Here is an 11,847-nt window from a genome sequence, read left to right on the forward strand (position 1 = left end):
GAGAGCGAGAGAGAGAGAGAGAGAGAGAGAGAGAGAGAGAGAGAGAGAGAGAGAGAGGGTGTGTGTGTGTGTGAGAGAGAGAGAGAGAGAGAGAGAGGGGGTGTGTGTGTGTGTGCGTGAGAGAGCGAGAGAGAGAGAGAGAGTGTGTGTGTGTGTGTGTGTGTGTGTGTGTGAGAGAGAGAGAGAGAGAGAGAGAGAGAGAGAGTGTGTGTGTGTGTGTGTGTGTGTGTGTGTGTGTGTGTGTGTGTGTGTGTGTGTGTGTGAAGTCTGATTTGCAGAGGGAAAAACCAAAGACAAACAGAGAAAGACAGACATAAAGAAAGGAATAAAAAGAAAGACGGACCAAGAAAGAAAGGCAGTGAAAGAGACAGATATAGGAAGGCAGACATAAAGAAAGAAAGACCAAGAATGAGAGAAAGACAGACAGACCTAAAAAACAAGAAAGAGAGATAAAGAAAAACAGATCACAAAAGAAAGATGGACCAAGCAAGAAAGACAGACATACAAAAAGAAAGAAAAAAGAAAGAAAGAAAGAAAGAAAGACAGACAGAAAGATAGACAGATATAGAAAGAATGATGGAGAAAAAAAGAAAGAGAGAAAGAAAAAACTGATCAAGAAGAAAAGATGGACCAAGCAAGGGAGAAAGAAAGAAAGAAAGAAAGAAAGAAAGAAAGAAAGAAAGATGGAGAAAAGAAGGAAGAAAGACAGACAGATATAGAAAGAATGATGGAGAAAGAAAGAAAGATGGAGTGAGCAGGAAAGACAGACAGATATAGAAAGTATGAAAGAATGATGGAGAAAAGAAAGAAAGATAGACAGACATAGAAAAGAAAGAAAGAAAGAAAGAAAGAAAGAAAGACCACGATTGAGAGAAAGACAGACAGACAGACACATAAAGAAAGAAAGAAAGAAAGAAAGAAAGAAAGAAAGAAAGAAAGAAAGAAAGAAAGAAAGAAAACAGGAAAGAGACCGAGCAGGAAAGAGAGACAGATATAGAGAGAATGAAAGAAAGAATGATGGAGAAAGGAAGACAGACTGTGAAAGAAAGAGAAACAGACAAAAAAAAGAAGACAAATGAAAGACAGAAGGAAAGGATAAAAGAATGAAAGATTCTTCAGATCAGTATTTCATTTGGGTGTTTGTTTTTTGTTGGTTTGTTTGTTTGTTTGTTTGATTTTGTTTGTTTGTTTGTTTGATTTTGTTTGTTTGTTTGATTTTGTTTGTTTGATTTTGTTTGTTTGTTTGATTTTGTTTGTTTGATTTTGTTTGTTTGTTTGATTTTGTTTGTTTGTTTGATTTTGTTTGTTTGATTTTGTTCGGCTACAATTTCCTGATCATATAATTCGAGTTGATTTTGAGGATTTTTAAGTGACAGACTGAAAACAGTGAAATATAAATACATCAAAAATTTACAATAAAAGTGGACAAAAGTGCAACCCAAACAAATGAGAGGAAATTATTACACTCGTTCGTTTATTTATTGAGAAAAACGATCCAATATTGTGTGTGTATGTATAAAGTATTAACCTGTGCTCTGCTCTCATGTTGGGTTTCCTCACATGAGCTGCTCACTTTAGGACTTTAAGATTGAGGTCTGAACTTCGACTTTTTCTTTCCAAAACATTAACTTTGTTCCTCGTTAAACATTCTCTGAGAACAACTTGTGCTCAGAGACAGACAGAGATAAAGAAAGGAATAAAAAAAGGAAAGACCAAGAAAAAAAGAAAGAAAAACAGATGGAGAAAGACAAAGAAAGAAAGAAAGAAAGAAAGAAAGAAAGAAAGAAAGAAAGAAAGAAAGAAAGAAAGAAAGAAAGAAAGAAAGGCAGTGAAAGAAATAGACAGATATAGGAGGGCAGACATAAAGAAAGAAAGACCAAGAATGAGAGAAAGACAGACAGACCTAGAAAGAGAGATAAAGAAAAAAAGATCACAAAAGAAAGATGGACCAAGCAAGAAAGACAGACAGACATAGAAAGAAAGGAAGATGGAGAAAGGAAGAAAGACAGAAAGATATAGAAAGAATGAAAGAATAATGAAGAAAGAAAGAAAGAAAGAAAGAAAGAAAGAAAGAAAGAAAGAAAGAAAGAAAGACCAAGAACAAGAGAAAGACAGGCAAGAAAACAAGAAGGAGAGAAAGAAAAAACTGATCAAGAAGAAAATATGGACCAAGCAAGAAAGAAAGAAAGAAAGAAAGATCAAGAAAAAGACCGACAGACATAGAAAGAAAGAAAGAAAGAAAGAAAGAAAGAAAGAAAGAAAGAAAGAAAGATGGAGAAAGACAGAAAGAAAGAAAGAAAGAAAGAAAGAAAGAAAGAAAGAAAGAAAGAAAGATGGAGAAAGACAGAAAGATATAGAAAGAATGAAAGATTGATGGAGAAAGATGGAGAAAGAAAGAAAGAAAGAAAGAAAGAAAGAAAGAAAGAAAGAAAGAAAGAAAGAAAGAAAGAAAGAAAGAAAACATGAAAAAGAGAAGTGTCTTGCTGCATGTTCTTAAGCGATTCAGTGGATTTAGTAAAACTGAATTTATTTCTCCATCAATGTTTGAAAGCCTTCATGGTCCAGATGTAGCGAAGCAGCCCATGAGAGGACCACCATCATTTTTCATAACAAGACATTTTAAGGATTCAGAACTTTTTCCCAGGCTGATGAGCGCCACTCCTCCTCAAAAATCTCCTTCATTTATTCTTACGATAAACTTCCACAAACATGTGACGTGAAGGTCAGACTTCCAAGTTCTTCCAATAAACCAGGTCACATTCGCCGACACCTGATTATCATCCCAACGATGGAAACGAGACGGACTCCAGTTTGACCTTTAAATTAATTACTAGAGTTTTACATGCGACGCCACTCGCGGATTTGCAACATCGGAACGTTTTTAATGAATAAATGACGAAGTATAATCATTTTCTCTTTTGTTGGATTGGATTTGTGTGGTTTTAGTGAAAATCGTGTTCATGGGCAGATTTATGTAGAAATATTTAAAAAAGGTGAACAAATAAAAATGTTTCTATCTGTTTGTATATGATACTGTTTTTTTATCAATTTTACCAATAAATTCCTGGTAACATTCCATCCTGAAATATTTCCAAAATTCCCCAGATGAAGTTCCTGAAGAGCATCCTGATCTGCAGTGTAAACTCTTATAACGGATCGCGTTCGATTTGAAGTTTTGAATGCAGAATAAAAATATGAAAATAAAAAATGGACGACTTTCCACTTGAAGACGTTTCCAACTTTTGCAGTTACTGATTTGGTGCATAAACAATCAGTCCTTCACCAGTTTCCTCTCATTGTCTCTCTTTTCCACTTTTTAACAGCGAACAGGAGCATGAACACTGACCTGATCAGAGTTTCTGTTACAAAGAACTAAAATCTTTCTTTCTTTCTTTCTTTCTTTCTTTCTTTCTTTCTTTCTTTCTTTCTTTCTACTTTTATTGTTTCTTTTATTCTTTTAATTTTTCTTTCTTTCTTTACTTTTTTATTTTTATTTTTTTATTTTATTTCTTTCTTTCTTTACTTTTTATTTTTATTTATTTTTCTTTGTTTGATTCTTTCTTTAGTCTTTTCATTTTCTTTCTTTCTTTCTTTCTTTCTTTCTTTCTTTCTTTCTTTCTTTCTTTCTTTCTTTCTTTCTTTCTTTACTTTTTTATTTTCGTTCATTACTTTTTATTTAATTTTTTTAATTTTTCTTACTTTCTTTGCTTTTTTATTTTTCTTTCTGTACTTTTTTACTTTCTTCTTTTAATTTTATTTTTTCTTTCTTTCTTTCTTTCTTTCTTTCTTTCTTTCTTTCTTTCTTTCTTTCTTTCTTTCTTTTTTATTTTCTTTCCTTTTTTATCTTTCTTACTTTACTTTTTATTTTCTTCTTTTAATTTTCCTTTTTTTTTTTCTTTCTTTACTTTTTTACTTTCTTTCTTTCTTTCTTTCTTTCTTTCTTTCTTTCTTTCTTTCTTTCTTTCTTTCTTTCTTTCTTTCTTTTAAATTCTTTCTTTCTTTCTTTCTTTCTTTCTTTTAAATTCTTTCTTTCTTTCTTTTTTCTTCTTTTGATTTTTCTTTCTTTCTTTCTTTACTTTTTTATTTTCTTTCGTTACTTTTTATTTTATTTTTTAAAATTTTTCTTACTTGCTTTACTTCTTTTAACTTTTTTCTTTTAATCTCTCTTTCTTTCTTTCTTTCTTTCTTTCTTTCTTTCTTTCTTTCTTTCTTTCTTTCTTTCTTTCTTTCTTTCCTTTTATATTTTATTTCTTTTTTCTTTCATTTTTCTTTCTTTCTTTCTTTCTTTCTTTCTTTCTTTCTTTCTTTCTTTCTTTCTTTTTTCTTCTTTTAATTTTCTTTTTTTCTTTTTTTACTTTTTCTTTTATTTAATTTTTCTTTCTTTCTTTACTTTTTTTACTTTCTTTTTTTTCTTTCTTTCTTTCATTTCTTTCTTTCTTCTTTCTTTCTTTCTTTCTTTCTTTCTTTCTTTCTTTCTTTCTTTCTTTCTTTCTTTCTTTTTTTATTTTCTTTTTTCATTTTTCTTTCTTTCTTTACTTTTTTTATTTTTCTTTCTATGCTTTTTTACTTTCTTCTTTAAATTTCTTTCTTTCTTTCTTTCTTTCTTTTTTTCTTTCTTTCTTTCTTTACTTTTTCTTTTCTTTACTTTTTTTTATTTTTCTTTCTTTCTTTACTTTTTATTTTCTTTACTTTTTTATTTTTCTATCTATCTATCTATCTATCTATCTATCTATCTATCTATCTATCTATCTATCTATCTATCTATCTATCTATCTATCTATCTATCTATGTATGTATGTATGGAACAAATTCTCGGTGCACATTGTGGAAAAGACGATGCACATGCACTCTGTGTAGCTGCGGACCTGCCTCGCCTTTTTGGCTCGTGGAGATGACATGCTCTTCCACTGTGAAGACCGTCGCTTCGTCTCAGGGTCGTACCCGTACACCCAAGTTTCATCACCCATAATGATCCTCGACATGGAGGACGGGTCGCCCGCGGCACGCTGATGGAGTTCCTTCTGCTCCTGGGTGAGCAGCCCGGAGACCAACTCGGCAGCAACACGGCGCATGTTCAAATCACACGTGAGGATCGCCTGGACTGTTCCGTACGACACCCCGACAATGGCGGCGATTTTGTGGACCGTCCTGCGACTATCGTCATGCACGAGTTGCCGAATGGTTTCGACATTTTCGGGGGTCGAGCTCGTCGATGGTCTTCCTGATCTCTCGTCATCCTCCAGTGATGTTCTGCCGCTCTTGAAGCGCGCGTGCCACTCCAAACACCTCGAGCGACTCATTGCGGCGGCGCCGTACACTTGCCGGATCATGTCGAAGGTCTTCGTGGCAGATTTGCCCAGTTTCACGCAGAATTTCACGTTTGCTCTTTGTTCTAACTTGCAGTCCATGACGAAAATGCAGATGTGATACGCTCGTGGTCAGAATGGCACCAGTCACACACAGGACGATGCCTTTCCGCACAACTTATGAAGGTCAGTGCTCCCTGTGACTGTGCGTCCAGCATTGTGCTACCATCTATCTATCTATCTATCTATCTATCTATCTATCTATCTATCTATCTATCTATCTATCTATCTATCTATCTATCTATCTATCTATCTATCTATCTATCTATCTATGAATGAACCCCTCATTATTCAATATAATACTGAAACATTAACATCTGTCTATTTCTGTCTATCCCTTTTCTCTGTCTGTTTCTCTGTCTATCCGTCTGTCTCTCTGTCTGTTTGTCTCTCTGTATTATGTGTTTCTCTGTCTGTCTGTTTATCTGTCTGTTTCTCTCTCTCTCTCTCTCTCTCTCTCTCTCTCTCTCTCTCTCTCTCTCTCTCTCTGAATTTTTCTTTGAATTTTATCTTTGATTCTCTATTTCTCTTTCTGTTTATCTGTGACTCTGTCTGTCTTTTTTGTTGTCCTCTTTGTCTCCCTGTTTCACTGTCTCTCTTTCTCTGTCTCTCTTTTTTTCTGTCTCTCAGTCGTTTATTCTCGATACTGTGCTGAAACGCGGAACTCAGAAACGCGGGCATTGCGACACGTCAGCCGAAAGCGGCGGAACCGTTAGTGTGTTGCACACAGCCGGAAACCGCTTCCGCGTTCGGACAGACTGAAACCAACACCGCTGGGTATTTATTTCCTCTCCGTCAGTATTAATGATGATTTGTACTCAGTTCGGGACGGTGTCGGTTTAAAGACCGGCTCTGTTCGATATTTGTCGCGTGTTGACTTGTTGATGTGGTGCAGTGTGAAGGTTTTAATGGAGTGTTTGCAGGCAGGTGGTGATGAGTGATGACGCTTCAGGACTTTTTCAGGAAACATCCTGTGTGTAGATTCACCTGATCCTGGATCTCCATTAAACAATCCCGTTTATAATCTGTTAATTCTGTTGTTATCCTATAATAAGTCGGGGATGTTTCCCGTGCTGACGTCACCAGGGATTTTCCTTTTCCTCGCATAGTGACAGTGGGATATGGATTTTTTTTAAAGTAAAGGAGATACAGAGGGAAAACTGTGTACTCAGAGTCCCAGAATGCAGTGCAGCTCTATGACACAGCAGATCCTCAGGTCAGGGGGCGGTCAGGGATCTCCAAGAGGCCTGACTGAATAAAGGATTAAAGCGCCGCTGCATCACATTTAGAACAGAGCTGAAAGTCACGTGTCAATACCTAAAATAAAGTGAGGTAGAAAATGGTCTGGGTCTTAAATTTTATTCCTAATCGCCGTAAAAAGTTTTTTTTTTTAAAAAAGTCTTATTTTAGATTTTGTGAAACCTGCAGAAACCCTGCGTGTACATGGCAAGGTTCCTACACATTTTGGAAAAGTATGGAATTCGATTTGAGTGATTTCCAAGTCTGGATTATTATGGAGGGACAAAGAGAACTGAATATTGAAAAATATTTTTGTCTACACAATGTCTACACTAATCCGGACACATTTAGCATCCACACTAAACGTTTTCACGTCAGAAAAAAGCTCGTTATCATTTTCTGAAGCCTCGGTTTTCACCCGTTTCACGAAAACGGCGTTTTCAAAAAACGAAATTTTCGCTGAATAATAAAAAAAAAAACGGCGTCTCAGTGTGGCAAAGGGTCAAAAACGGAGAGAAAAATAAATCAGCGTGGACCAAAAGGTCGGCGTTAGATCGAATCTGCACATGTAATCAGTTGCTACGTTGCGAGGCAGCAGTTGTATTGACGGTACAGCGCCCCCCATGAGCGTGCGACTGAACACGTGAAAAACATCAGCGATTCTGACATACATCAGAGATGAGGAATTGAAAATCTTTATTTCGGATGTTAAATATGGTTTAAAAAATCTTTTGAAAAATGTGCAGGAACCCTCTCATGCGTTTTACACTCTGCCTTTAGGCCTGTCTCTAAAAAAAAGCTGCTTTGATGCCCGGTGAGGATAAATGGAGCTTTCCGAGACTATAACCCGCATGAACGGGCGCCAGAGGAAGTCCGCGGCAACGACCGCGGACGGGACCGACCGGGAAATGCTGGACGAGGAAGAGGCGCTGATCCCCGACTCGGACGACTGGGACGGACGCCCCAAAGAGCACCGAGGCATTCGAGGAGAACTGGGCAACGTGAGTCTGCTCCTCTTTCTCTACGTCCTCCAGGGGATCCCTTTAGGACTGGCGGGCAGCATTCCGCTCATAATGCAGAGTAAAAACGTCAGCTATAAAGACCAGGCCTACTTCAGCTTCGTCTTCTGGCCGTTCAGTTTGAAGCTACTCTGGGCTCCGCTGGTGGACTCGCTCTATATTAAACGCTTCGGACGCAGGAAGTCGTGGCTCGTTCCCACTCAGTACCTTCTCGGGTTCTTCATGCTGGGTCTATCGTTCATTGTGGAGTCTCTCCTGCAGTCTAAGGGACCAAGGGGCCCGGATGTTATCACCCTCACTGCCATCTTCTTCCTGCTGGCTTTTCTGGCGGCCACGCAGGACATCGCGGTGGACGGCTGGGCGCTCACCATGCTGTCCAGAGAGAACGTAGGATATGCTTCTACTTGTAACTCCGTAGGTCAGACGGCCGGCTACTTCCTGGGGAACGTCCTGTTTCTGGCGCTGGAGTCGGCCGATTTCTGCAACAAGTACCTGAGGTTTAAGCCACAGGATCAGGGCATCGTCACACTCTCAGGTATGACCATAAAGAAATAAGTCCAATTCAATAAAAGATTATCATCTGGCAGTATTTTAGTCAAACTGGCTGTGTGTGTGTGGTGTGTGTGTGAGTGTGTGAGAGAGAGAGAGAGAGAGAGAGAGAGAGAGAGAGAGAGAGAGAGAGAGAGAGAAAGAGCGCATGTAAGAAAAGTGTTAAATATTTTATCATTTGAAACAGCATGTATTGGGCAGGTGAAGGGGGTGTGTCCTCTGTGGCTCTTGACAAAGGGGGTGTGTCCTCTGTGGCTCTTGACAAAGGGGGTGTGGTCTCTGTGACTCTTGACAAAGGGGGTGTGGTCTCTGTGGCTCTGGATGAAGGGGGTGTGGTCTCTGTGGCTCTGGATGAAGGGGGTGTGGTCTCTGTGGCTCTGGATGGAGGAAGTGTGGTCTCTGTGGCTCTGGATGGAGGAAGTGTGGTCTCTGTGGGTCTGGATGGAGGGGGTGTGGTCTCTGTGGGTCTGGATGGAGGGGGTGTGGTCTCTGTGGGTCTGGATGGAGGAATGTGGTCTCTGTGGGTCTGGATGGAGGAAGTGTGGTCTCTGTGGGTCTGGATGGAGGGGGTGTGGTCTCTGTGGGTCTGGATGGAGGGGGTGTGGTCTCTATGGGTCTGGATGGAGGGGGTGTGGTCTCTGGGTCTGGATGGAGGAATGTGGTCTCTGTGGGTCTGGGTGTAGGGGGTGTGGTCTCTGTGGATCTGGGTTTAGGGGGTGTGGTCTCTGTGGGTCTGGATGGAGGAAGTGTGGTCTCTGTGGGTCTGGATAGAGGAAGTGTGGTCTCTGTGGGTCTGGGTAGAGGAAGTGTGGTCTCTGTGGGTCTGGGTGGAGGAAGTGTTGTCTCTGTGGGTCTGGATGGAGGAAGTGTGGTCTCTGTGGGTCTGGATGGAGGAAGTGTGGTCTCTGTGGGTCTGGATGGAGGAAGTGTGGTCTCTGTGGGTCTGGATGGAGGAAGTGTGGTCTCTGTGGGTCTGGATGGAGGAAGTGTGGTCTCTGTGGGTCTGGATGGAGGAAGTGTGGTCTCTGTGGGTCTGGATGGAGGAAGTGTGGTCTCTGTGGGTCTGGATGGAGGAAGTGTGGTCTCTGTGGGTCTGGATGTAGGGGGTGTGGTCTCTGTGGGTCTGGATGGAGGAAGTGTGGTCTCTGTGGGTCTGGATGGAGAAAGAAAAGGTAAAGAAAGGTCTCTGTGTTTTCCTTTTCAAGAATCCATGAAATTGTTTCATGATCATATTTTATTGAATCATGTTCTCCATTACATTTCATTTTTTATTCCATCTGACTGAAGCACATACCTGACTGTAGAATAACTTCGCTCATTGCTTACTGGTGTTTTTATGTTTATTCAGACTTCCTGTTTTTCTGGGGCATCGTATTCTTGGTGTCCACCACCCTAGTAGCCGTCCTGAAGTCGGAGAACAGCAGACAGCAGCGCTCCAGGCGCAGACCGAAGGAGGAGACGCAGGGCGTAGTGGAGACCTACAAGCTCCTGTTCTCCATCATCAAATTGCCCGCCGTGTTCACCTTCTGCTGCCTGCTGCTCACTTCAAAGGTGAAAACGAATAGTTTTTTTTTTTTATGGTTGTTCAATTAAACATCGAACGTATCTGTTAGGTAAGAAAACTCCCTCATTGTTTTTGATTTGAGTTTGAAGGCTTTTGAATTGAATCAAAAGCCGTAAAAAAAATCAAAAAGGCGTAATTTTGCTAACTAGAGGTCAAGCGATAGTGGATTTTACCGAGACCGCTAGCTAGGTTGGATCGTACTTGCCGATAACAGAAATAGTACTGAACGTTTATTACAATAATAAAAAATAAATGTAATTTTATAACTTTTTTTTTGTGGAAACATCTGAAGATGGACGTTTTAAGCACAACGCTTCAAATTCTATTCGTAACTGAAGTTAATGAATGCTTTCGAAATATTGTTTATTGTTTGTTTGTTCATTTCAACATCTGCTAACAAATTTCTCATCTGTTAGACGTAAATTCCGTGATTCCTCTCTAGAGGCCGCTCTCGTACCGTATAAAGACAGCACCAGAAACCCGAAAAAACTAGCGGATATGTATTTTTGCCAATATTTTTGCCAATCAAATAATAAATCGGTCGACCGCTACTATAAACCTTTTTTTGAGAAGTTAAATGACTAGAAGTCAAATCCGGTGAAGATATAACTGATATCATTTTGATTTTCACTGAAAATGTATTTAAACTTTTGCCCCTAACTGTAAAATCTTTTTCTCTTTGATGAAATTACTGGCTGAAAATCTCGCATCCATTCTCATATAAATCTTTTACACTCATGTAAACAGATGGGGTTTTCGGCAGCAGACGCAGTGACTGGGCTGAAGATGGTTGAAGCCGGAGTGCCAAAAGCTGAGCTGGCTCTTCTGGCTGTTCCTATGGTACCTCTGCAGATCCTGCTGCCTCTCATCATCAGCAAATACACAGCCGGGTCTCGACCGCTCGACATCTTCTATAAAGCCTTTCCTTTCAGGTACATTTGGCATTTTTTATATATATATTACACACACTTTATGGACAAAAGTATTGGGACACCTGGCTTTTCCAGCTAGATGTGGTTCCAGCTCCATGGAGATGTGCTTTACATTGGTTTGGATGATGTAGAGGATCTCCTGCTATAGAGCTCAAGCCCTATTGAACACCTTTGGAATAAATGTGAATGCTGATTGCACCTTAGTCTTCCTCACCTCACTGACACCTTGATAGCTGACTTTCCACAAAATCTTGTGGACCATCTTTCCAGAAGAGTGGAGGTTATTATAAGAGCAAATAGAGACTAAATGTGGAATGAGAATGAGAAAAATCGAACACCAATCTTATGTTGATGTCATGTGTTATAAGTGGTGTGTTTGGTTGCTGCAGGTTGCTGATTGGGTTGGAGTATGCACTCCTAGTGTGGTGGACTCCGAGCGTGAAGCAGGAGGATGGATTTCCTGTGTATTACTACGCCGTGGTGCTACTCAGCTACGCTCTACATCAGGTCAGTATACTCACAGCATCAAGTGTTAACACTTGCCCTTTGCATCAGAAGGTTATGAGTTCAAATCCCAGCACCACTAAGATACCACTGCTGGGCCCTTGAGCAAGGCTCTTAACCCTTAACTGCTCTGTTGTAAGTCTCTCCTAGATAAAGGGTGTCTCCTAAATCCCATAGGTAAATGTAGGAGCGTTTGTTATTTTTTCTGACCAATCAGATTTGAGAGATTCCTTTCAACTGTTGTCTGCTTCTCCACTAGGTGGCGCTGTACAGCATGTTTGTGGCCTGCATGGCGTTCCATGCCAAAGTGAGTGACCCGGTGATTGGAGGCACGTACATGACCCTGCTGAACACAGTGACCAATCTGGGGGGAAACTGGCCCTCCACACTCGCCCTGTGGCTGGTCGACCCGCTCACCTCCAAACTTTGCCAGGGGGCAGTGGGGCAGACGTGCGGCTCGGCCGAAGAGGCAGCGGTCAGTCCTCAGGTTTTCTTCATAGAACACGTGATGATGATGATGATTTCTGTTTCTACACCGACATTCATTCCCTGGTGCTCAAACTAACCTCGGTGTAGAACGAGTGTGATTTAGGACCGTTTCAATTTATTATTATTATAATTAGAATTATTTATTTTGCTTTTAACTTAACAAAATAACTGTCCTGGGTTCTGTC

General features: G+C 40.0%; 1 protein-coding gene across 1 annotated transcript in view; it reads left to right on the top strand.

The window, feature by feature from the left end:
• Window positions 1-6,023: 6,023 nt before the first annotated feature.
• slc33a1 (solute carrier family 33 member 1) overlaps window positions 6,024-11,847 on the top strand; it is a 6,878-nt gene continuing 1,054 nt past the window's right edge. The window contains exons 1-6 of the mRNA XM_083553350.1: window positions 6,024-6,143; window positions 7,386-8,159; window positions 9,522-9,724; window positions 10,485-10,669; window positions 11,059-11,176; window positions 11,433-11,648. Coding sequence (XP_083409476.1) covers window positions 7,430-8,159; window positions 9,522-9,724; window positions 10,485-10,669; window positions 11,059-11,176; window positions 11,433-11,648 — 1,452 coding nt within the window. The 5' untranslated portion in view covers window positions 6,024-6,143; window positions 7,386-7,429. The remainder of the gene's footprint in view (window positions 6,144-7,385; window positions 8,160-9,521; window positions 9,725-10,484; window positions 10,670-11,058; window positions 11,177-11,432; window positions 11,649-11,847) is intronic.

Source organism: Silurus aristotelis, assembly GCF_946808225.1.
Source record: "Silurus aristotelis genome assembly, chromosome: 10".
In the NCBI taxonomy this organism is placed as follows: Eukaryota; Metazoa; Chordata; class Actinopteri; order Siluriformes; family Siluridae; genus Silurus; species Silurus aristotelis.